Source organism: Lactuca serriola, chromosome 1 (assembly GCF_051521515.1).
Source record: "Lactuca serriola cultivar US96UC23 chromosome 1, Lser_US96UC23_V15, whole genome shotgun sequence".
In the NCBI taxonomy this organism is placed as follows: domain Eukaryota; kingdom Viridiplantae; phylum Streptophyta; class Magnoliopsida; order Asterales; family Asteraceae; genus Lactuca; species Lactuca serriola.
In genome coordinates, this window is record NC_136408.1 from 120344255 (window position 1) to 120370000 (window position 25746).

The 25746-nt window shown below is 34.1% G+C and overlaps 1 protein-coding gene across 1 annotated transcript; it reads left to right on the top strand.

Moving 5' to 3' along the window:
• The first annotated feature begins 15514 nt into the window (after window positions 1-15514).
• Window positions 15515-17563, top strand: LOC145098031 (hypothetical protein At1g04090-like). Its single transcript, XM_079035718.1, has 2 exons — window positions 15515-15665; window positions 15885-17563. The coding sequence occupies exons 1-2, from the start codon at window positions 15548-15550 to the stop codon at window positions 17456-17458; spliced, it is 1692 nt and encodes a 563-aa protein (XP_078891844.1). The 5' UTR covers window positions 15515-15547; the 3' UTR covers window positions 17459-17563.
• The last annotated feature ends 8183 nt before the right edge of the window (window positions 17564-25746 follow it).

Here is a 25746-nt window from a genome sequence, read left to right on the forward strand (position 1 = left end):
AATAATTATATTATTGTGGGTTGAAAACCCTATATGCTCACCAGGCTCCCAAGCCTGACCCACTCAGTTTTCTTTTCATTACAGGTAATGACACAAGGGTATAAGTTGGTGGACTTGACGAGAGATTTTGGATTATAGATCAGTAGTTAAATAACTATTGTAAGGTCTATTTTATATTGTTTATGCTTTTGGTCTGTATCGAACATGACATCCCAAGGTTTTATTATGTAATGAAAAAAATACATTCTCTTTGAGAAATGTTTGGATAAATGGTTATCATTTTTTTTTTGGAACAAATTCCGCAACAGTTTTCTTTAAACGATTACTCTGATTTTAAAAACAAAGCATAAACAAATCGGTCTTTTCTGGCCGTGAAATTGGGGATGTAACAGAAGGTTTATGCTTAATTCTCTAAATGTGATTTTATGTTGAGCAAGGTGTATTTCCTGGGGCACATCGTCAGTCAGAAGGGCATCTTGGCCGACCCAACCAAGAATAAGGGAGTGATCTGATGGGAGGTTCATAGGACTGCATTTGAGATCTAGAGTTTCCTAGGTCTTGTAGGGTATTATCGGAGATTTATCCAGGATTTCTCGAAGATTGTAGTGCCTTTGACCCGCTTGACAAAGAAGAATGTGACATTTCGGTGCAGTCCTGGTCAGCAGTTCGCTTTTGAGACTCTGAGGCTGAGATTATGAGAGGCCCTGATTCTCGCACTTCCTCGAGGTTTGGATGATTGTGGTTTATTTTGACGCCTCTATTTTGAGTTTGGGAGTTGTTCATTCGCAGAGAGGTTATGTTATTGCTTATGCTTCGAGGGAACTGAAGCCTCATGAGGCGAACTATCTTACGCATGATTTAGAGTTAGGGGTCGTGTTTTTTTATCTCAATATTTGGAGACACTATTTGTATGGATTTCGGTGTACTATCTACACTGACCACAAGAGTTTGAGGTACTTGATCGACCAGATGAATTTTAATATGCACTAGCGGAGGTGGTTGGATGTAGTACATGATTATGATTGCGAGATCCTGTAAAACCCTGGGAAGGCCAATGTGGTTGCCGATGCTTTGAGCCATAAGGTCATGAGTTCTTCTGTTAGGGATACTTGTATGAGAATGGTTGTCACTTCGCCTTTGTTGGATTTTATCAAAAAGGCCCAGGTAGAAGGATTGAAAAGGAGAACTAGAAGGCTGAAGGGATCATGAGGAAGATTCCCTTATTTTTCAAAGACAATCGACGGTTGTTGACTTAGTGTACTAGATTCTGGATTCAGATAACTGGTGGGGTGAGGCAGATAGCTTTAGAGAAGGCGCATAAGTCAAATTTTTATATCCATCTTGGGGCCACGAAGGTGTATAGGTATCTAAGGTTGAGTTATTGGTGGTCATGTACGAAAAGAGAAATAGTTTAGTTTGTTAAGCAGTGCCTGACTTGAAGGAAAGTCAAGGCCAAACATCATAGACCTGATGGCAAGATGAAGCCCTTACCCACTCCCATGTGGAAGTGTGAAGCGATTGTCATGGATATCATCATAAAGTTGCCAAGGATGACACGTGTTGTTGATTCTATCTGGGTCATTGTTGAGATGACCAAGATTGTGAATTTCATACCAATTGTTGAGAGTATATATGATAATAAGCTAGTTGACATCTACGTTCGGGAGGTGGTAGTTCAACACGAGGTGCTAGTTTTGGTGGTTTTAGACCGGGATGTTCGTGTTTTGGAGGAAGTTTCATGCGGAATTTGGTACTCAGTTGCATTTTAGTACAACATACCACCCCCAAACTGACAACCAAAGCGAGTGGAGGATCTAGATGCTGGAAGATATGCTCAGGGCATGTGTAATATATTTTGGAGGGAATTAGGATACTTACCTTCCACTGGCCGAGTTCTTCTTCAACAACATTCATCATGCCAGTATTAACTGATCGCCGTTTGATATGTTGTATGGAAGGAGGTGTTGGACCCTTGTTTGTTAGGGGGATGTCTGGAATTGGTTCATGGGGAGTATTGAGGTTGTACTCAATACCACTAAGTTAATTCAACATGTGTGCAACACGTTGCGAATTGTGGAGAGTCGGCAGAAGAGTTATGCAAATCAGCGACGTTCGGACCTCATGTTTTAGGTTGGAGATTTGGTGCTTCTGAATGTGTTATCTTGGAAAGGTGTCATCCGATTTCGGAGGGGGTGAAAGTGGGACCCTAGATTCATTGGTCCTTTCACGATATCTGCCTGAGTGGGCAAGGTTGCGTACCGGGTAGAATTGCATGATGAGCTCAGCCAGGTCCACAACACTTTTTATGTATCGCAACTTCAGAAGTTTGTGGCCGATGACAATGTATTTGTTCCTCTAGATGACGTTTAGGTTGATGATCACCTAAATTACATGGAGAGATCGATAGTGATCATGGATTAGAAAGGTTCTACGCAACAAAGAAGTGACTCTGATCAATGTCCAATATCAGCATCGAAAAGGTTCTGAATGGACGTTGGAGCCTGAGGCGGAGATGCAAGAGCATTACCCACATTTATTCGTGGTATCAGAATACGAGGGAAAGGTCTAGTTCAAGTGGGGGAAAGTCATAAAATCTTAATTTCCACGTAATTTTCAATTTTACCCTTGGTTGGTGCTTGTTTTTCAAATTTGGTCCCTATGGGAAATTTCATAATTTTGACCATGACTTGCATATGTTGGGCATACAGTTATTATGTTGGGTGTACGTAGCCAGGGTGCAAATCCTATTTTTTTTAGGGTTTAGCTCTATTTAAACATCTTTATGGCTTCATGAACTATCTTAAATCCAGCTTCAATTCTCACTTTGAAACCTTAAAGTGTGTGAGTACCTTGTGAAGCTTAAAGAGCCTTGTACTGCCACTTTGGATCTTTTGGAGATGATCGGAAAACCTTGGGGTTGTGGTATTTCCCTCAAGACCTTGGATCCATCATCTACACTCCCATGTGCACCTTTTCGAGGTAAAGCTCGATCTGTGATGAGTATTTCATTTAGATCTAGTTTTAGCTTGATGTTGGCACCTTTTGTCCCAATTTTGATCTTTATGAGTATGGAATACTACAAGACATTTGAGTTGTCCTTTTAGATGTTTTAGGGTGTGTTATGTCATAAAAATGTGATCTTGGACATTAGTTTCTTTCCATGCGTGATTAAGATTGACTTAATCGGTAAAGAAGCTAGGGTTTTGGATGCTAAGTTCTTAATAGCCATGCAAAACCGTAAAATTGGTATTTTATGATATGTTCATAGCTTAATCATATACGTAGTCTTGTTCATAATATGGCATAAATATAAACTCGTTTTTTACGGAAAATATAATATAAATCATTTTATCTAGTTCAATCCTATGGCTAGGTCCTTTTAAGATAATCTCAAAATGGTTCCATGTGGAAATGTCACGAGTCCTCCAAAGCAATCTAGTATATTGATCCCTTTCAAGATATTGTGAACTTATGCATAAAGATTTAAATCTTAAACATTATTCTTTATCTATCTCTTTAGATTTTACAATCCATGAATGTATCTTATCTTTCTTAAGTCTTTCATCTTAGAATTAGTACCAAGTCAAGGCGAAAGGGCCTTACATAGTCAGAGTGTAGTTTCCCATGATTAAGTATGTCTTATTCATACTAGATTAGGAATATCACTATTGCTCTCACTATTTCTTAGTAAACACATATATTTTCTTAATTGTAATTCAAAAGCATACCTTGTATTTGCATATTAAAATGACGATTCCAACCTTAATATGTTTGAATTATATCTACAAATGGATCTTGAGTCTTACATATTATGTTAGGATAGTAGGGATAAAGAAAACCTCCTGGCTAAGCTACATTGACATCTTCAAATAGGTGTCTATTAAGAAAAGTAGGTTTTCTTGAAATATATTTGTCATATATCATAATCAGAATATGTAGTTATGATAAATAATGTCATGTTGATCTAGTTATAGCTACTTGAGTAAAGGTTTGTTCATAGTCATTGGCATTAAGATGATTAAAGCCTATAACAACAAATCTTGCAAAATGATGTCACACCCACAAACCAAACGACAAAAACGTCTAGGGGCTTGTGCGTGACTTCATCTTGAAATATCATTAAAGTGAATATAAACGAAACATAACATCATCATCATCACACATGTAATATAACAACATTCATTGTTTACATCGAGTATTGTATTTGAATATTAAATGTCAAAATAGTAAGAGTAAGATAAAACAAAATATAACACAATATCCATTAGTTTTTTTCGTTCATCCTGCTTCAACGGTTTCCTGAGAGTACAAGTTATTTTGAAAAACGGTAAACATAAAAATGTTGGTGAGTTCATAAGCATGTTTGTGAAAATGATTTGTATAACTTTGAAAACCACCAGAAAATCCTATATTTTCTGCAAACTGTTTAGTGTGTTTGTGTCAGATATTGTATTAATGCATGTATGTTATTGTTTATTTGATAAAAAGGGTAAAGAGAATGTAGAGAGAATGTAAAGAGCATGTAAAGAGAATGTTCCCAAACAACCCGATGTTGTCTGTAAAAGAGAAAGCTGCCATACCAACCCTCGAGGTTGAGTACCAGTACGAGAATGTTTCCGAGTAATCCAATAGAAAAGAGAATGGTCTTCCGTAAACTTCATAACGTTAATTCCTCTAAGTGAGTCATCATAACCATACTAAATAATGACAATTTCGTCTGTCTTATAGTTGTTGGACGCCGGTTTTGATTTTTGATTATAAGGTTTTTGTCACCCTAGACTAAGTTAGTCTAACTGTAGCGAACAGCTTAGGTGTGGGGTGTCATCCCCGTATAGATCTATACACAAATCCTCGCTCTCCCTCCAAGAGACTCTGGTTATAACTACAGGCTACGGACGTATACTTAATAGGTGCCAACCAATATAACTCACTAGATCCTTAATCAAATTTACGCGAAGAAAAGTATAAACTCATTCCAAGCCTAATGAACCATGTAAGTGAACTACTAAGGCATCACTAAACATGTAAATCATTTGAAGGCCCAATCGGAATAAGATTATATAACATGGGCCCAAATATATATATGAAAGGACAACTAAGGCCCATTTCACATGTAAGGTATTTACAGGCCCAAATAGCACACAAATAGTATCCAAGGTCCGTCGCACATGTTAATGGGTCAATGAGGCCCAATATCCATATAAATAGTATACAGGACCTATCACACATAAAAATGGGTCACTAAGGCCCAAATAGCATACAAATAGTATCCAAGGTCCGTCGCACATGTTAATGGGTCAATGAGGCCCAATAAACATATAAATAGTATACAGGACCTATCACACATAAAAATGGGTCACTAAGGCCCAAATAGCACACAAATAGTATCCAAGGTTCGTCGCACATGTTAATGGGTCAATGAGGCCCAATAAACATATAAATAGTATACAAGACCTATCACATATAAAAATGGGTCACTAAGGCCCAAATAGCACACAAATAGTATCCAAGGTTCGTCGCACATGTTAATGGGTCAATGAGGCCTAATAAACATATAAATAGTATACAGGACCTATCACGCATAAAAATGGGTCACTAAGGCCCGATAACCTAGAAAATGATCAAATTAATCCGTTTCTTAGTTTATCATTGGTTTTGGTTCATGTGTTCACTAAAATATCGTAAAAGCCCACTTTTTGTAAAAATGACATTCTTGGCCCAATAAGCCAAAGAGTCACAATTAAGGCCCAATCTTTGTAAAAATAACACTTTAGTCTCCATTTTGTTCAAAACTTGTGTTGATGACTAGTTTGTGGTAAAATTAACATTTTAAACCCATTTTTTTCAAAAATATCATTTTTGGCTTGATTTTTTTGAAAACACACATTTTCTGGTTTTGGGCTTTTCTGACCTAGTTGTTGGAAAATTTGTAGAAAAATCATCGTAAGTCGTAATTTGGATCCGTAAATTCTGGAAGTTTTGAAATTTTGTCTACTTTGTTCACAAATTTTCTCATAATTTTTAATGGCTTCTCGCAAGTGTGAAATTGCTCACCTTCACAGGCTAGTCTGAAATTATTTCAAATCTGATAGGAAGTTTTGTAAAATTCGCCAAAAATTGTAGAAAAGTCGTATCAAAACATGAGTGTGGTCATTTTAAAGGTATAAATCTGAACTTTATCCATGTAAAACATTTTTGAAAAATACTTCCATTTATATTAGGTCAAAACAGTTCGAGATTGGGCTAAAACTTTCCTGCAAAAAGCTGATTTTTGAGTATAAGTTATAGATCTTTGAGCACAACACTCATTTTTGCTATTTTAAGTGTATAATCCCCAGATCTACAAGTTTATATGTAATATATGTGATAAAAAACATACTTTTCTCAAGGTTCTTATGAAGATCCAAGTGATAAACTTCAAGTTCTTAACATATTTTTAGATTAATGAAGTAATCAACACATAATCACCAAATAATTCATGGAAAACACACATAGTCATGCATATACACATAGATCTACACAAAGCAACTTGTATTATCCCACCCCCCCCCCCCCCAAATCATATGAAAACCGAAAATAAGGGGTATGAACTCACTTTGGGGTTTGGATTTTGGTTTTGATGAAGATAAGAAGAAGGTGGTGTAAGTTATGACTCTAGCTAGCTTCTTGAAGTGATCTTCGAATCTTGATGAGTTCTAGGGAGCATGATCACGAATTTCAGGTGGTAAGAGGAGTGATTTGAGTTTAAAGATATAGCAAATCAATTTAGGTTGTGAGATCTTACCAAGGATGATGATCTTTGATGAAAACTCCTCTTGAAACACACCCAAAATCTCGAAACTTTTATAGTAAGATGAGGAAGTTCTTTGAGAGTGTTTGGAAGTAGTTTGAAATGAGAAAATGGAGGTGGTATGTTGGGAGATTGAAGCCGAGATTAATAAGAAAAGAGAGAGAGTTTTGTGAGGTGATGTTGCATGGAAATCCACCAGGCAACAATGATGTGTCAAGGTAGGATAATTCATCTCTTATCTTTTTTTTTTGTATAAATGTGAGTTGGGCCGAGATTTGGGCTAGAGTAATAAGAATGAAATGATTTGGGCCTAACCTTGGCCTTGTTTGAAATTTTTTGAAGCTCCAAGCATTTTTCGGCCCATTGGGCCATTAAGAAGGTTTACGGTCCACTAGGGCAAATGGAACCATTTATGGCCCAACAAGACCTATTAGAGATAAAAATGGATTATTTTAGGCCTACATGGCCCAAAATGCTAAAGTTTTATGAATGTGGTCCATTTGGAATCCAATTAGGGTTCGTAGTACCAAAATAGTCACATTGAAAATTTATTCGTCCATTAGGCCCAATAAGGGGATCCCAGTCCATAACAAACTTGAATTGGGGTTTTTAGGGTTTACAATCCATATGCGATGTATTGTATTAGGTTTTGACTTTAAATCAAGAGTTTTGAATTCAAACGAATGGTTTTGATTAAGCATAGAGTATGATATTCACTTAGAGTACAAGCCTTACAATAGATGATGTTTTCATGATAATAGAATTTCCTAGCAAAAATGGCAGTTGTGACAAATGTGTATAAATATGTATGTTTGCATTCTTTCTAAATATATAAATTACTCCATTTAGCCTTTTTTTAGGGAGGAAATTTAATAAAGCCCATACTTGATTATTATAAAAGGATTACATATCATTGTTCATGACTCTAACTTATTTATCAGGTTTAAAATCTAATATATCATTTGTCGTAGTTGATCGATTTGCCAAAAACCATCAACAAGAACTCATCACTGAGAGATTTCATATTTTTCATGTTATATATGATTCTTACCATATATCCAAACATTTTGTGTTTATGAATATTTTTTATTCTTTTTCAACATCTCTTTGTTGAAACTAGTGTCAATTGTTGTTACATCAGGCTATGGTTCTTGAGCTTCTACAAGTTCCATTTGTCTCCCACTTGATTTATCATTAGAAGCTTGCTTTCTAATAAATCAGCTTTCAAAGTAATAAGAAAAATTATTCTTGGTGGGTTTGTATAGAATAATCTAAGCAACCTTTTACAGTACTCTACAAATATATAGTTAGTATATTTTCGGTCTAGAAACTTTAGTCTAACATAGGTTTTAAATCCTGCAAACATTAATGAAGATAAGGATAGAGCCTTTCCATACTTAATCTTATAAAGTGTTTTATCTACTCATTAGTTAGTGTATATATTAAAAGTATCAGTGATAGTGATTACGGTATAAACCAAAAAGAAAATGAGAAAGGAAGATAATTTCTACTGATTAGAAAGTAAACCATATCTATTGTTTAATTCATCATTTATTATTACTAAGGATTCAGATGGTATTATTGGTTTGTATTTTAACTGTATTCTTGGAAAAACTTTAACAAAGATTTAACAATTATATTTTAACATGTAAAAGATAATTACAACAATTATAGGTTTTAATCAAGTTAATTTTGTATCTTGTGCTAAATCTTACACATTCATTAGAAAGGAAATACTTTATGTTGTAAGAATAAATAATAAATTAAACTCCGAGAGGGAAGTTCCAACTTGTTTGTACTCAACTGCTTACTCTTTTTTAATATTTGTAGACATTTACAAATATTATATTAGTATTAAGTATCAAGTAATTGATTCTTAAATGAAAATTATAAGTTATATCTAGCAGATACTATAATTACTGACCCGACCGGTATTTCTCAAATAAGAGGGACAAGTGCTCTTCTAATGTCATGTTTCTTGACAAAAGAAACAAGATTCATCTTTAAGGGCCTTATTGGATTTATTGGGCCTAAAGGTGTCCTTTCCTTAAACTAACTTCATATTAGAGCTCACAGGTTGATTCTTTTCAACATTGCATTCTCCCATTGTTTGTATTGGCTCAAATTAAAATATCGTTGTATTGTTGGAATATTTACTTAACCTATCAGAATTTCTGATATATATCTAAGTTAACCAAGACTTCCTAAAAGTCAAGAATAAATATTCCCATTATGATTTTAGAAACATATATATCATCATATTGAGGCCTTCAATAGGTATCATGTTCAGGTTTTCTTCTCAAAACATGTAGTTTAAGAATAGACCCTTTAAGAATGTTATTAGTTTAGCAAGTGAAACGTGATGCATGATAATGAGATTGGATTTTGTTTTCATCTATAAACTTAAAATTTTAATATTTTGGATATTTAAATCATTAATAATTAATACCGTTCCATTTCAAAAACATTAATTATTAAAGTCTAGGATCCAAGTTGCAAAACAAACAAATGATTAGGTGACCTTTATCATATTTTTTGAATTCAACAAGATAGATATCAAGTATCAATTACATTCTAATATATAATTCCTAGTGTTATGGGATCACTAATAACAAAGTTTAATACACATGTTTGATCTCATCTATGCATTAGATCTCTATTCCTTAGATGAACTTTATCATAACAGATTCCCGATTAAATCATCGAGTTTGAAGAACTTCTGTAATTGGCCTATAACTATGTTATAGAAATCGCAAATACACCCCAGTTATCAAAAGATAACACATGACCATTATCCTACTGGCACATACAAGTGACAAAATTTGAAACTTATAATTTTTATCGTGAAATTTACTGTTATTGGTTTTAAACGATAAAACTCATTTTTTAGAACTATTTTACCATCTTATGTAAAAAAGATAAATTCAATTAAAACCAAACTATTTGTGATGTTATTTATGTTCAAAATATTATTTTGCAATTAAAATCTAAATTTAACAATTATAACATAATATCAACATAAAAATAAACAACACAAGCTTGCAAAATATATGTGCATAAACCTACCTTAAACTATTGACATATTTCGAACCATCACAAAAATATCAAGTCCATTACTAAGGGACATAAAGGGACCAAAAAGTCTTCTAATGTCTTCATGCTCCCACTAGCTTCAACATGTTATAGCAAGCTTATAAAAATAATTTAATAAAGTCTGTAAAACTTAAATAAAATCGAGTTTATAAACTTTTGTTCTTCAAAATGGGCACCATCTTCATTCTTGTTATATTTTTCTAAAAATAAAGTATTTCTAAAACTAATATATTACTTAAAATATAAACAAAATGAAAACTATCTTTTTAGTTATTATATATAATACGAATAAATATATACTACAACAATTTTAACAAATCAACATAAGCACGTCACAAGAGGTCAATGACTAGTTTATACACATCATATATATATATATATATATATATATATATATATATATATATATATATATATATATATATATATATATATATACACTAAAAATTTTGTAAAACAAGACTTTATTTTTCTAAGACAACTTGGTGACAAAAAATGCATGAAAACTTTTGTTACTAAACTAAAAAATATAGAGTTATATAAAATATGTGTGAATTTTCTTACAAAAAAAACGTCATCATTGCTTTCCAAAAACAAAGATTATACGAAACAATATAATAATCTAACCAAGTTTGTAAAAATGACTTTGATACCAATTTTTGGGTTTTATTCAAAATCGTTTTCCAAAAATGCTAATAACGACAATGGAAGACAAAACATAGAATAAATTTAAAATTCGTTTTAACCCACAAAGGATCACTTTGGAATAAAGGAAATATCAAATCAATCATAAAAGGTAAAGTGTTACAACATTTGAAGACTTTGATTCTCATGGGAGATGGGAGTTAATGAAGTTGTTCTTAATCATTAAGAGTTCATACCAAATGAACCTTAAAGAGAAGCAACTTATGAAGCCTTAATTCAAGCAGCAAATTGCAAGAAAGAACAAAAGGGACCGGGGCTTAAAACCACGAAATTGGCATCCCCATATAAAGAGAAAATCAACAAAAGAACAACCATTTCATGCTAATAATGTCTTCCTTTTATACATCCTAATACATAACAAGGTCAAGCGTATAACAAATGAAAGTATGGTGTTTTTTATGTCAAATATGGTGTGTAAGATGAAAGACAACAAGCATGCCCTTACTTCCTTCCTTCTACCGTGACTTTGACGCACAAAGTCAAGGGAGTGGATTGTCTTTCACATAATACATAACTAGCTAGTTACTTCCTAACTAAATGGTTTACTCTAAGTGCCCAAATATTGAAGATAACTATAATATTTATACCATATGATATTTACTAGTTTTTTTTTAATATTATTATTTTATAGAAACAATAAGTCCCGATATGTTGGCAAAATATTATTTGACTAAAATAATAAGGTTTCAATTAAATACAAGTGTTTATATTTATTTGTAATCAAAATTATTCTAATAAATAATTCGTTAGTAGTAACTTTCTATAAGTTCTGACTCTATAAGATCATATGTCATTAGTAAATATTATTTTATAATGACTCGTGAGCATAAGATCTTTCAAAACTATGACCGAATTGGGAAGGATCATGCAGGGTCAGTGAAGCCAATAGAGAAAAATCATATATCCTGGAAACAATGAATGGCGAAACAGTTTCTAGGTGCTGACACATCAAAAATATAAGGAAATTTCACATGTAAAGACACTTGGCAAAAAACAATTTCAAAAATAAACAAGAGACCTTTCAGAACCAACAATCTATCACAATATGAGCACAAAAAGCAAGTATCATTACTACTCCTAACTGGAAAACGACACCCTAACCTGATCTAAATGTCAACATATTACTACCATTGATTGTACCATACAATGAGTCTCAATGATTAGTTTAAGGTTGATTGGAACACCACTCCAAGAACTTACAATTTATTGGAATACGAGCACAAAAAGAAAACATCAATACTTCTCATAAAGCAAAAACGACACCATAACTTGATTGAAGCATTAACAAATGACTACCATTTCTTGTACCATACAAGAAGTCCCAGTACCTAGTTTAAAGTTGATTAGAACTCAACTCCATTTCTTGTACCATACGAAAAGCCTTGATAACAAGGGAAAACGACACTCTAATTTGATTGGAACGTTAGCGGATGACTATCGTTCCTTGTATCATTCAAGAAGTCTCAATGACTAGCATAAGAAAACTAGTTGCTAAAAAAATGCAACACAACACGAATAAAATCTGAAAAGATGACCATAAACGTTGCACATCAACTACCTTTTGGTTACCAACAAGGGTACTTCAAACATGCATGTTCAAGCAACATTGGTCATCGCAACATTAAAATAAACGAGCAAGTCATTGAAGTAAGAAAAAGGGATATTTATGAAGAAAAAAAAGTCTATACATAATAGTCATGCAAATTAGTGAGTTTGGGGCAACAATATACAACAAAAGATATTGGCAATGTACATTGGTTACACATGCAAGCTACTTCCAAGGAAAATCTTGTCAACTAAAATCATAACCGACCTCCCCACCAAACCACCAAATCAATTCGTTATAGCCTTACAAGTAATAAGGAAAAGAAAGATCAATAAAAGAATAAAAACCACCACATAAAATTTTGAGAAACTATGTATCATGAACTAGAACTGAACACTAATTGTGAAAACATGTTTCGCCAGCCAGCTGTTACTCACTAAAGACTAGCACACACTTTGGTTTTACATATATACTATTAATAATAAGAGATAAAGAGTCATCGCTCAATAAAGATTAATAACCCTAATCTAACAATAAATTAGACATAAATGAAGAATACCCAATAGGAAGCAAGAATCCATAGATAGGACATCACCTAGGGCAAGAATGTGTCAAGTGACGTGGTTGCTCTGATACGATGCTTTGATTTCTTATGTATGAGTTTATCACCAATCTTGTTTCAAAATCAGATCAATTTTTAATGTACGAGCGCATCAACAAAACTTGTTGAAACAATGGAAAGGAGTTGATGGAGGCCGGCGTCGACGACAGGGGGATCCTCCGATGTGTTAACTTCAGACCGGTGGACTTGAAGGAGAGACATGAATTTGGCTAAGTGAAGGAGAAACGAGAGTTGGCAAATGGCAAGGCCATCAAAGTTTCCAATTGGCTTTATTTTTTAAATGACTAGGTGAGATAGACAATCCTCCTTAATAAATGAAGATTTTTTTTGACAAATATCAATCTCTCATTAGTTTTAACACTTGTCATTTTATAGTATTTTTTATATAAATATTATCCACTTGTCAATTTTTGGTTTGTTTCAATATTTAAAATTAAAGTCATATACTTATATATGTAAAGTATTAAAGTATTATATATATATATATATATATATATATATATATATATATATATATATATATATATATATAATATTAAATTGCATTAAATACATTTCTTCTTTTTTTATCTTAAAATTATACATTAAAAATTGTTTTATGTTTATATTTTTTTTAAATCAACCCGTATAATATACGGGCCTCTCACTTAGTAACCAACAAAGAAACTAAATCTCCCTATTCTAATAAAAGAATAGGTTTAATCTCATATTGACAAGTGTCATGCAATTAGAACCCTTCATTAATGTTATATATCATTTATAATGCCACTTGTCAACATATTAATTATTCATTTCAAATTTCAAATTTTAAATTTCCCACTCTAATTTTATTAAATTAATAATTGATTCTTCATTTTAAATTTCAAATTTTAAAATTTCTTTCTTTAATTATATTAAATTAATAACATTAGATTAAAAAATAAAATAAAATTAATATAAATTATAAAATGATATAACTCCATGTATTTATTTAAATCAACGATTATAATTTTATATACCTAAAAAATATATCTCTTAAGTAATAATTTATTTAAAATGATTGATTAATAATTTTATTTTTTAATACGAAAGTTTGATTAATTTTATAATCGTGGTTATCACGGGTTATAAACTAATTGATTTAGTGCAACCTCTTACTATTCAGTAAAAGGAAAATCAAACAGCCCACAGACTTTAAAGCGGTAACAATTTTTTTAGTCATTAAGCATCTAATATAGAGCGACCATTATATATATATATATATATATATATATATATATATATATATATATATATTAATTTTATTCTACAGTATATATGACCCGTGAGCGATGACTACCATAATATTAGTCATTAAAATCGTAGCATTACCAAAATTTATGTACGACTTAATATATGGTGTTCTAAGAACATTAACATGGAATCCAGCTCATGTCCGTCTTATGCCCCTATTGTGAGTTGGAAGAGGAGGATACGACACACGTACTATTCTGGTGTCCACTGGCATCAAAGGTATGGGAATATGTAGGTCATTGGTGCAACATTCCACATCTCCAATTTCAGAATGCTGAGGAAATGGTGAAATATGTAACACAATGGGGTACATGTTCAAAGAAAAGAAAAACTCTAACTAGCATATGTTATGGGACTGCATGGAGTATTTGGAAAGCTAGGTGTGATTGGATCTTTAAAAAACAAAGAACAACGCCACCCAGACTAGCAGATTCGGTGAAATTCATTGTGTTTACATGGATTAAGCATAGGAGAGACCGATGCAACATTAGTTAGATAGAGTGGTGTGTTAGTCCTTTTACAATTATGTAATTTTTCTTCTCTCCTGTATTGTACTCTCTCCCTCCTAGCACCTTGCTGGAGTTGTTTGCTTGTTTTTATAAAATTATTTGCCGGTTCCAAAAAAAAGACTTAATATATGGTGATCATATGTTAGTGATCAAAAAAGGTACTCATTAAAACGTGGTTACTAGGAAAGACTTTTGTTGTAGTGATAAGATATACGCATCGGACAAATGTGACAACTGAAACTTATATTTCAAAAGAAGAAATAAAAAAGCCACCCAACACTTCATCCAAAACAGCAGAAAAAAGACAGAGAAAACCCCCCAAACAAATCGGCAGAAAATGTTTGCAATATGCCAATATTAACGTCCGGCATCAATTCAGGACAACCAAATAGGAACAATATTGATAAAAAGAAAATATTTGAAACATAGTAATTATCCTAAGTTAATCATAATACGTCGTTCCAAATCAAGAAAACACATATATATATATATATATATATATATATATATATATATATATATATATATATATATATATATATATATATATATATATATATATATATATACAAAGTAGCAATGGTCTTTGCTTCCATTTCTTGCAAACAACTTAAGCAGAATCCCGTTAATCGTGTTCCAATGTCACATATATAGCCAAAGTCGGCATATAAAACGGCGGTGTTTTGATATTCCCTCAAAGATAAGATGATTGTGTGTTGTGACAACGATATTATTCTCTTTTTGAAAATTATAAACAAGTCATGAAAAAGAATGATAAGGATATTTCTATATACCAAATGGGGTTGATGGAGCCTTTAAAGGCTTAACTTACCACTTAAAGCTAGTCACATGGATACCTTGCACGCCATGTACTTCACCAGACGCAAAGCCTGCTTTCTCTTTTTATTTCTTTTACATTTCTCTTAACTTCTAGTTTTCTAAATAACATATATATAATTACATGTACAATTAAACTTTCCGTAACCAAGAAACACGTTTATACCAAAATCATGGGACCGTTCTCCAATTTATTTGCAAATATATTGAAGAAAGATAAGAAGCCTTTGAAGCCTTTGCCTATTGAATCCGTATTCAAGCTTCCTTCATCAATACCCAACTTTCCTCCAGGTAATGTTCAATTCATCATCTATAATGTAAACATATATGATGATATCTTATTAGATATACAGACAATAAAATCCATTTGTACTTGAAACTTGTACATCTTCTTTGTTTAAAAAATGTTGCAAAAGGGTCATCTTGTGTGACACATGCATCAAGCCTGTTAACCATCACTAATTACAAGTTATGAACTTAATGATTTTATGTTGAAATATATGATGATAGGCGATGGTTTTGCAACTGGAACAATCGATCTAGGAGGTTTAGAAGTGTGTCAAGTTTCTTCATTCACCAAAATTTGGGCTACTCTTGAAGGCGGACCAGATAATCATGGTGCAACGTTTTATGAACCATCTTCAATACCTGAAGGATTCTTTATGCTCGGATGCTACAGCCAAACCAACAACAAACCTCTATTCGGATGGATTCTTGCTGGAAAAAGTGTCGCAAATGAGACTTCACCAAGTGCACTAGCTATGCCAACAGATTATTCTCTTATTTGGAGTAGTGAGTCTCATAAACTAAAACAAGATAGTGGAAATGGCTACATTTGGTTGCCAACTCCTCCTGAAGGGTACAAGGCCGTTGGTTATGTTGTCACAAACTCGCCAGAAAAGCCTTCTGTTCACAAGATTCGGTGTGTCAGGTCTGATTTCACTGACGCTGTTGAAGTTGATAAATGGCTTTGGGGTTTAGACAAGAAGATGAACACAAACAATCTTAATCTATTTGAATCAAGACCAAAAGATAGAGGTATCAATGCGGTTAGTATGCCTACTGGATCGTTTGTAGTCCAAAATGGTGGTGCACCAAATGACGTATCACTCGTTTATTGCTTGAGAAATACCAAAAATAACCTTTTGGCCATGCCGAATTTGTCGCAAGTTAAAGCATTGATTCAAACTTACTCACCTAAGGTGTATTTTCACCCAAATGAAGAGTACTTTCCCTCTTCAGTCAGTTGGTTTTTTCAAAATGGAGCTTTGTTGTATGAAAAAGGCAAAGAGACGACACCAAGCCTTATTGAACCCAATGGCTCTAACCTACCTCAAGGTGGTTCGAATGATGATTCATACTGGTTAGACCTCCCTATCGATAATCCAGCTAAAGAAAGGGTCAAGAAAGGTGATTTGGAAGAAGCTCGTGCATATTTCCACATAAAGCCGATGTTTGGGGCAACATTTACTGATATAGCCTTGTGGGTGTTCTACCCGTTTAACGGTCCAGCGAGGGCAAAAGTGGAAATCATCAATGTTTCCCTAGGAAAAATAGGTGAACATGTTGGTGATTGGGAACATTTGACATTAAGAGTTAGTAACTATAATGGAGAGCTAAAAAAGGTTTACTTTTCAGAACATAGTGGAGGACAATGGATTAATGCTTCAGAAATCGAATTTGAAAATGGAAATAAACCTGTGGCTTACGCATCATTGCATGGCCATGCGTTTTACTCAAAACCTGGGCTTGTTTTACAAGGAAGTGGAGGGATAGGAATACGAAATGATACAGCCAAGGGCACAGAAGTGATGGATACCGGAGTGAGGCCGGTTGTGGTGGCAGCAGAATATTTGGGAGCGTTGGTGGCTGAGCCACCGTGGTTGAACTATAGTAGAAAATGGGGTCCAAAAATAAGCTACGACATTAATAAGGAGATTAAGAAAGTGAGGAGTGTTTTACCAAGGGTGATAAGACGTGCCTTTGACAAATTTGTTAGCGGCCTTCCAAATGAAGTATTGGGTGAAGAAGGTCCCACTGGCCCAAAAATGAAAAATAATTGGAGTGGGGATGAGAAATACTAATTATTTAAAGTAATTAGCATGTATAATTATCAATCGATTTATTAAGTATTATACCATGTACCTAGTTATATTTATTTTCGGTATTGAAAGTGGACAAGTTTATGATGGGCAATATGAATAAAGCTTAGGTCTAAGGTAAAAAATAAAAAAAATAAAAAAAAATAAAAAATTGATATTGATGATCATGAGATATTGAGATGTTTGACCGCAATTAGGGGTGTGAAAAAAAAAAAACTCAAACCCGACTAACCTAATCCGACCTGAATGTGAATAAGGCAAATAAGGTCCGGTTTAATCGGGTCTAAAATTGAAAACGGGTTTATTTGGTCAACCCGTAATATGTATAGGTTCGGGTTTCGAGTATATAAAATTTCTCTTAATCGGATTCGGGTGAACCCGGTTAACTCATTTAAGCCTATAATTAATAACATGCTCTTATTGCTTCTACTTTATAATATTATTTAGGCTTATGTGATTTACTTGTTAGTCATGCAAAAACAATAAGCGTAGTCAGAAACAAACACGCCTCAAACCCCAAGTCGCAACACATCTCAAACCCTCGCCACTTGCAAGTTTTGTTTTTAACGTCGAGCTCTCCTATCCTCTTCGAATAAAATCCCACAAAATCGTTATGTTTTCACGTCTTAAACTCTCAATCTTCATCACATATTCGATTTCTTTGCTTATTCGCTGAATATGTTCAATTTATATATTTAGAAACAAAATAATTAAGTTCTTTTACAAAATGGAAATTCTACATGTTAGAATCTCTTAAATTTATTTCAAATAATATGTGAGTTTTTAGATAAACAATTGGAGTTTTAAACAATATTGCCAATTGATTGTCTTTTTAAGGGCGTATATATAAAAGTCATTATATTTTGGAATTTTTTTACAGTCTACCAAAATAATTTATTTCGGTCAATTAAAGTCATCCATTTTAAAATATTTTTCCTGAAGTGACAATTGTTTCTTTTATTTTCAGTTTAACAATTCTTACAAGTAATTAAAATGATTTGTCACTAAGCATCATATGCACTTCCTATAATAAGATCCAACATTTTGAAATGCATCCTCATTGCTCAAATGGTATGTGAACAATGTGCTAAACCGGTTGATAAGAACTTATTGACTTCTTATTTACATAAATGACATCATATGTATTATATTAAAATAGCATATTAATATGTTATTCTTTTATGGTAAATAAGATGTCATATATATATATATATATATATATATATATATATATATATATATATATATATATATATATATATATGACACTTTTCTACAACATTAAGCTTTCCACGTCTCTGAGAAACTTCCCCAACGACCCTCTTCATGTCTCAATCATTTGGTAGTAAGTTGTTTGCCTGCTTAAACTCCTCTTAGCCCCACATCAGTCTAACATGACATTGGGAATACAGAAACGACATCGTTTGGCTGCAAATGAAAGCATCTTGCCTGCTTGCTTCTGGTCAGCCTGACCTCACGATGATGTAGAAGACTTGTAGGTGGGTTTTTCTTCTTGATGGCGTTGTTTCCCAAATCTGATTGCTACTATTGGATTTCCTTTTACTGCCACCTCCCCTGATTGCGGCTGAGTCACCCTCTTGACTTCCTCTTCACGCCGACTTCATTTGACTTCCTCTTCAAGCCGACTTTATCTTCATTCTGTATTTAAGGTCTGTATAATTTCATATGTCTCTGGTTAGTTGTTTTTTTAGGATTTAAAGTAATTTCAATTACGTATCGGTCTGATTTCTCCGTCGACTGCCAAGAGCCCTAAATCAGAATCACGTTCCTATATAATTGAGTCTAAATTGCTAAACGTGTCTTGCTTGCTTCCAGGGTTTGTCGTATGTTATCCTAACTGGTAAGTTTCTTTTCATTAATTTTAGTATCTTTCTTCCCTTCAATGTGTTATTGGGTTTCACTCCAAGTTGAATTGTTTGGGGCTCGTCATCTCATTTGGTATGGTTGTGAAGTGCAAATGATTTTGTGTTATAAAATGTTGGTTGCACCTAATACTTTTGGTGGCCAAGTGAAGGTATACTCCCCTATCAAACTACATTTTGTTGGATTTGAGTTACGCACAAGATATTAAGTTTTAGTTTTCATTTGTTAGACAGTGGGTAACAATGCACGCCAGTTGTTTGATAAGAATACCATGTCAATACCTAAGTGTAAATAAAAATTTTAAAGCTATTTTTTTGCTTTTTCATCTAATAAATAGCCTCTGAATATGGGTTATAGGATAGTGTAGTAAGCTTTGGTCCTTTGCCAATTTTTTTTTATTTTTAGCAATATTCTTAATATATTATCATCCTAATAAAAATTTATGTATGTTTTTTCTGTTATTGACGATGGGAATGTCAGGGATGTTGGATGTATTAATCAAACATGTTCCATCATTGCATAATCACATGAGGTAACAATATTGTATTACTACTTATAGAAATTAAGCCGATTTAGTTCAAGATTAAGGGATTAATCTTTCAACTTAACCTTCTTCTTTCTTATGCATCTATTAGGAACCTGGGAATTTTTTCATTACCTTTTCGAGATCTTATCATAGAGGACTATCTTTGGTGAGCTTCATATTTATTTAGAAATTAAATTTTGTTATCTTATCTTTCTTTCTTGTTTTCTCAATTACTTCTTCATGAAGGTGTCGTAACTATGAGAAAATCACCTTATGTGCTAGGTGTACCTCATATATGGATTAGATATGGAAATAATAGGAGATTAATCAGGTCAACGCTTGGGTTAAGGGGTCTGTAGGTCTTTTCTCTTGTTATTTTAGTTATTAGGTTAGAATAAATAAAAGGTATTCGAAGTTAGTTAAGTATCGATTGTTTGATTGTTAAGACTATGTTCTTATTGGGAATGCTAGGGTTCCTTTATAATCATTCAATCATTCATTTACAAGTAATTTCATTCCATTCTATCCTTAATTCCATTGCATTCTATGCAAAATCAGGCCTACACTGTTACAATGCTCTTACATACTCTTATTTGACGTCATATAACTCAAAATTGTTTTCCATAATGATTGAGGGAATACGATTATTATCGTATTTAGTTTATGTGTTTTTCAATCCATGGGCAATTATATGTGGAAAATTTGAGCAACCACTCTTACAAAAGATCCTGAGGCATAATAGACATGTCATCAATTTGAATGTACAAAAGATCAATCCATGGGCATACTTGAATTCAATTTTTTGGATAGAGTTTTTACTTTTGGAGTCCTGATTTGTTGAATCCCTCAACAAGGTGTCTAATTTTGGTTCAAATGCTCTGATGTATGGGTGGTGGTGGAATCAGAAATGATGCGAACGCAAATAATCCCAATGCTTTTGTTGAACAAAATCATGGTTTTTACAACAATTAAGTTTTGATGTTTTCTTTATATATTTCATGTTTAGATTTTGAAGTCTCATAACCTTTTCTCTATTTGAATCAGGGTTTTGAAGTTTTCGGCATAAAATTATAACTTTAAAGCCCTGCATGAGTTTTCCAATATTTTTTTTTAATTTTTGGAAGCTATTTGATTTATTTAGTTTTGTTGTTGATCCAGGATGGTGCTTGCATTAAAGTTCCTTTAATTTTTTAATTTCCATTTGATTGGAAACTATTGAAATGAACATTTACTTATCTTTTTCATATTTTAATTGTTTATAACATTACACTATAGAGAAAAAAAGTCATTACAAGAACTTATAAAAAGCTTAACTTATTGACAATTATGCTTAGCAGAGCAAAAGAGTAAGAATTTCCTTACATATAAGTTTCTTAGTGCATGTTTGTTGCATCTAAATAATATCAACATGAATATAATGTGACTAATATTAAAATTAATGATTAACACTTTTTCATCATTTTTGCTCTAAATAATAGCAACATGAATACTTCGTCATGTGACTAATAAAAATCATTCAATACACATTTTCGATATGGTGTGGCTATTCGAAATCCATATACCCACTTTGAAATAACAAGTGACTATACATATAAATGGTAAAAAAGCTATAACACACGTTCAACTTCAATCACACTTATAGTTATGAGATCATATGTACTGATTTTTGCAACGATAAAATCATGTGAGAAAAACTCCAATTTATGAGTTAGCGACGTAAACATTTACTTCATGTGATGGTTTATGACATGTGGACATTTTTTGTCACTTTTTTTGCTCCAGTATATTTGTCATTGTTTTTATGTATAGGTTAACTAGTGTGTCAAACTCAATCATCTATAGTCACGCCTCCCTATTAATAAGTGGCTGAATGTTCCGCCAAAATCTTTCAGTTCACTTCAGCTACTTAATTATTGGAAGGTGTGGCAATATGGTTTCGAATAGTCACACGATGGAGACCTTTAATTACATAAAATATTGTATGAGTGACTATTCGTTTCCGGCGTTGGGTGACCAAAGCCCGCTTTTGTAGTAGTGTATTTGGGTTGTAGTGATTTGAGAAAATAAGCAAAGGAGAAACTTTATTGTGCATGTTTCAAACACACAATAGGGAATTTCGTTATTATTTTTTAAAGGCGTTTCTACAAATAGTTAGTGCGCCACTAGTTTGATGAACTAGATTCAAATGTTCATGATGAAGTTCAATTACCTCTTTTTTCATCCCGTCCACTTCAAATGAGAGTATCATCTAAAATAACCATGTTCAAACTAAATCAACAATCAACAGGAATTTCTTTCTCCAATCGAGTATCAAAAGAACCATGACCAAATCATGAATCTTAGAAGCAATAATAGTGATGGATAAATTACGAATTGAAGGCTCTATATATGTCTTCATTGTTAAGCATCACTTGAGCTGATGCTCATGGGTTTTGATACAAAATATAAGGTTTTTTTTTCACAAAAAATGTAGCAGAAGTCTTATAAAAATAACAAGTTTGTTTTTAGTTTATAACAAAACCAAAACATCAAGGCTCCATTTATAGAGGTTAGAATGAAAAAAATCAACCAAAGTGTGTTTTAGAATAAAAACCTTTGAAGCCTTTGAACCCACTTGGTTTTGGGGTGTTGATGAAGATAGCAAAATTCAAGAGTAGAATTTCTCTATGTGTATCCATCATCAAGAGTAAGGCACATGGATGCTAGTTTCTTCTTCTATTCTTAAGTATCTTAAGCCTTTAAGTGCTTAACTCAAATAAGAACTAATGTGACAACTCAAGGAAGCTTTAAACCACCAAACTAACTTCAAAAGAGAGGGAGGATGAGGGATTGAGAAGGTTTTTGCCATATTAAGAAATGAGAGATTTCACTAGAAAAACTAGCCAAAAACTCATGCAAAACACTCTCTTATATACCCATGAAAAAGCAAAAGCAACCCCATATTATAATCAAAAGTATTGACCTTACTTTAGAGGCATTGGGGACAAGGGAGGAAGGTTGACAAGAAACCTCCCATGCTTTCACCTAATTTCGGCCACACCCTAATAAAGAAGAAGAATCCTTTAATTTTTATAAACTGAAAGTTTATAAAATACAAAATTTGTGCATGACAAAAGGTTGTGCATATTATATAAAATTTGTTTTTAGGTAAAATACAAAAAGGATTATTCCAAAAGGTTGTGCATGACTTATTAATTCACAAGATATGAAATAATAACTAGTTGTACTCTCTTATAATTATTATTTTCACAAAACAATAATTATACCCTAATTAAAAAGAAGAATTGATATTGTTTATTAATGACCATATTAATAATAACTATACAAAATGTAACACCGTAAAAATTTAAACAATTTTTCGCATTTTAAAAATCATATAATTTCATGCATATAGTTTAAGTAGCATGATTTCCCTTATTAGCGCTTTTATACTACCTATAAGCTTCAACCTTTCATCCACGTTTTAAAACATTGTATCATCATTATCTTAATACAAAACCCCAAGATCAAAATATATAAACCCCAGTGTGCGTGTGTACGAGTCATGCCGGCGCCTTCCCGTGATCATCGTTGGTACCTGAAACACCACACGTAACACTGTAAGCATATTTGCTTAGTGAGTTCCCTAAAATACCACATAAACACATATCATCCACTCAAGGTTGTAACTCTGTTGACCCTCTGGTCGAATATCTCCGTGAGACCCTCTTGGCCCTATACTCTGTGGACCCACTGGTCATAACTCTGTAAACTCTGAATCATGCATATCACATATCACAATAAATCACAACACATAATAACATGAAAATACCCTGGCATATAACTCTAAAATACTCTGTCACATAATTATGTTACCACACTTGGTATAGTATAGTGAGAAGACTCACCTCAGATGTCTCGGTAAATCTCTAACTCGGTAGAAATATGATCTAGCCTCCGCCTAATCACATAAAGTAAATATTCTCATAAATATAACTCTTGGGACTAGACTAAACCCTCTCTAGGCACCCTCATCATGCAAAAGACCATTTTACCCCTCTTCTAGCTCAAAGGCCACATTTTTGACAAAACCCTAAAAGTCAATAAAAGCCAATGGCCAAACTTTGACCCGACTCATCGAGTGCACTTGGGCAACTCGGCGAGTCTACACATGTCCACTAACTCTTTACTCCCGCTTGGCACGTCGAGTTCCTCCCCTTACTCGATGAGTCACACCTGGCATGAATCGTGGGGCTACCCCGACTCAACTCGCCGAGTCTCAAAAACAACTCGGCGAGTTCCGCCTTGAACTCCAGTCCCCTAACCCCTTTCTGACTCACTGAGTTATTTCCCCAACTCGGCAAGTCTACTCACTGAGTGATTTACGGGAAACCCTCACCCTACTCGCCGAGTCTGATCTTTGGACTCGGCGAGTTCATGCCGTGCACAAACTCCATAGACCTCCTGAGGTCAGATCTGTTCCTTTAATCCATAGATCTGACCTTCCCAAGCATGCTAACCACGTAAAGTTCAGACCTTGACACACATATAACATCTAGATGGTCTCACTTGGTGATTTCGCCCCAAAAATAACATCCTAAGTTCATGGCTCCCAAAATAGCTCATAAAGCTCCAAGGGTTAACGTCTCTGGACCTCTTTGAGTCCAGATCCAAAGCATAAACTCGAGAGGGGACCAATTGCTCTACATATCCATCCTCTAAAGGGGGTTAGAAAACCCTAACTCTAAGAATTAACACCAATCTAAAGAAGGTCCGAATAGATACCTCAAGATGAAGTCTAGGAACTCTGAGGTCACTAGAATCGCACCTCCTTCAGCCTCCTCTTGCCTTGGTCACCTCCTTCTTGCAATTACACCAACAAAATGATCAAGAATGGCCTCTCCTTCCTCACAAACGCTCTAGATCTCTTAGGGTTTCTCTCTGGGGTTTGGTAGCCGCAAATGACGGCCCTAAAGGCCTTTAAATATGTCCCAAACCCAGGAAATTAGGGTTTCATTAAACAGCATGGACTCACCGAGTTCACTCATGAACTCGTCGAGTCCAGCTGTGAACCCGGATACGAATCCGCGACCATAATCGGCGAGGCTAATTACCAACTCGCCGAGTCCCCTCCCAACCTCCAAAAATAAAGGAATAAATAATATACCTGGGAATCAGGTGTTACTATTCTCCCCCACTAGAATTAGACTTCGCCCTCGAAGTCTCACTCTACAAACAACTCTGGATGTTGCTCCCGCATCTCACGCTCTGGCTCCCAAGTCAACTCTGACCGTTTCCGATGCTGCCACTGGACCTGCACCAGAGGTACCTCCTTGCTTCTAAGAACCTTGATCTTCCAATCCCTAATCGCCACTGGCCTCTCAATATAGTTCAGGCTCGTATCCACCTGAATATCTTCTAATGACACCACTGCCGACTCATCGGCTATACACTTTCTCAGCTGCGACACGTGGAAAGTGTCATGGATCTGGCCCAACTCTGCAGGTAACTCCAAACGGTAGGCTACCCTGCCTACCCTCGCGATCAACCTGAAAGGACCAATATATTGGGGCCCCAACTTTCCCCTCTTCCTGAATCGAATCACTCCTTTCCAAGGAGAGACCTTCAAGAGCACGAAGTCGCCGACTTGAAACTCGAGCTCGGACCGGCGCCTGTCCGCATAACTCTTTTGACGACTCTGAGCAGTCAACAACCTCTGTCTGACCTGCTGAATCTACTATGTCGCCTGAAGCACGATCTCAGTACTACCCATCACACGATACCCAACCTCTCCCCAGCAAATGGGGGTCCGACACCTCCTCCCACGCAACAGCTCAAAGGGTGGCATACCAATGCTCGAATGATGGTTGTTGTTGTAGGA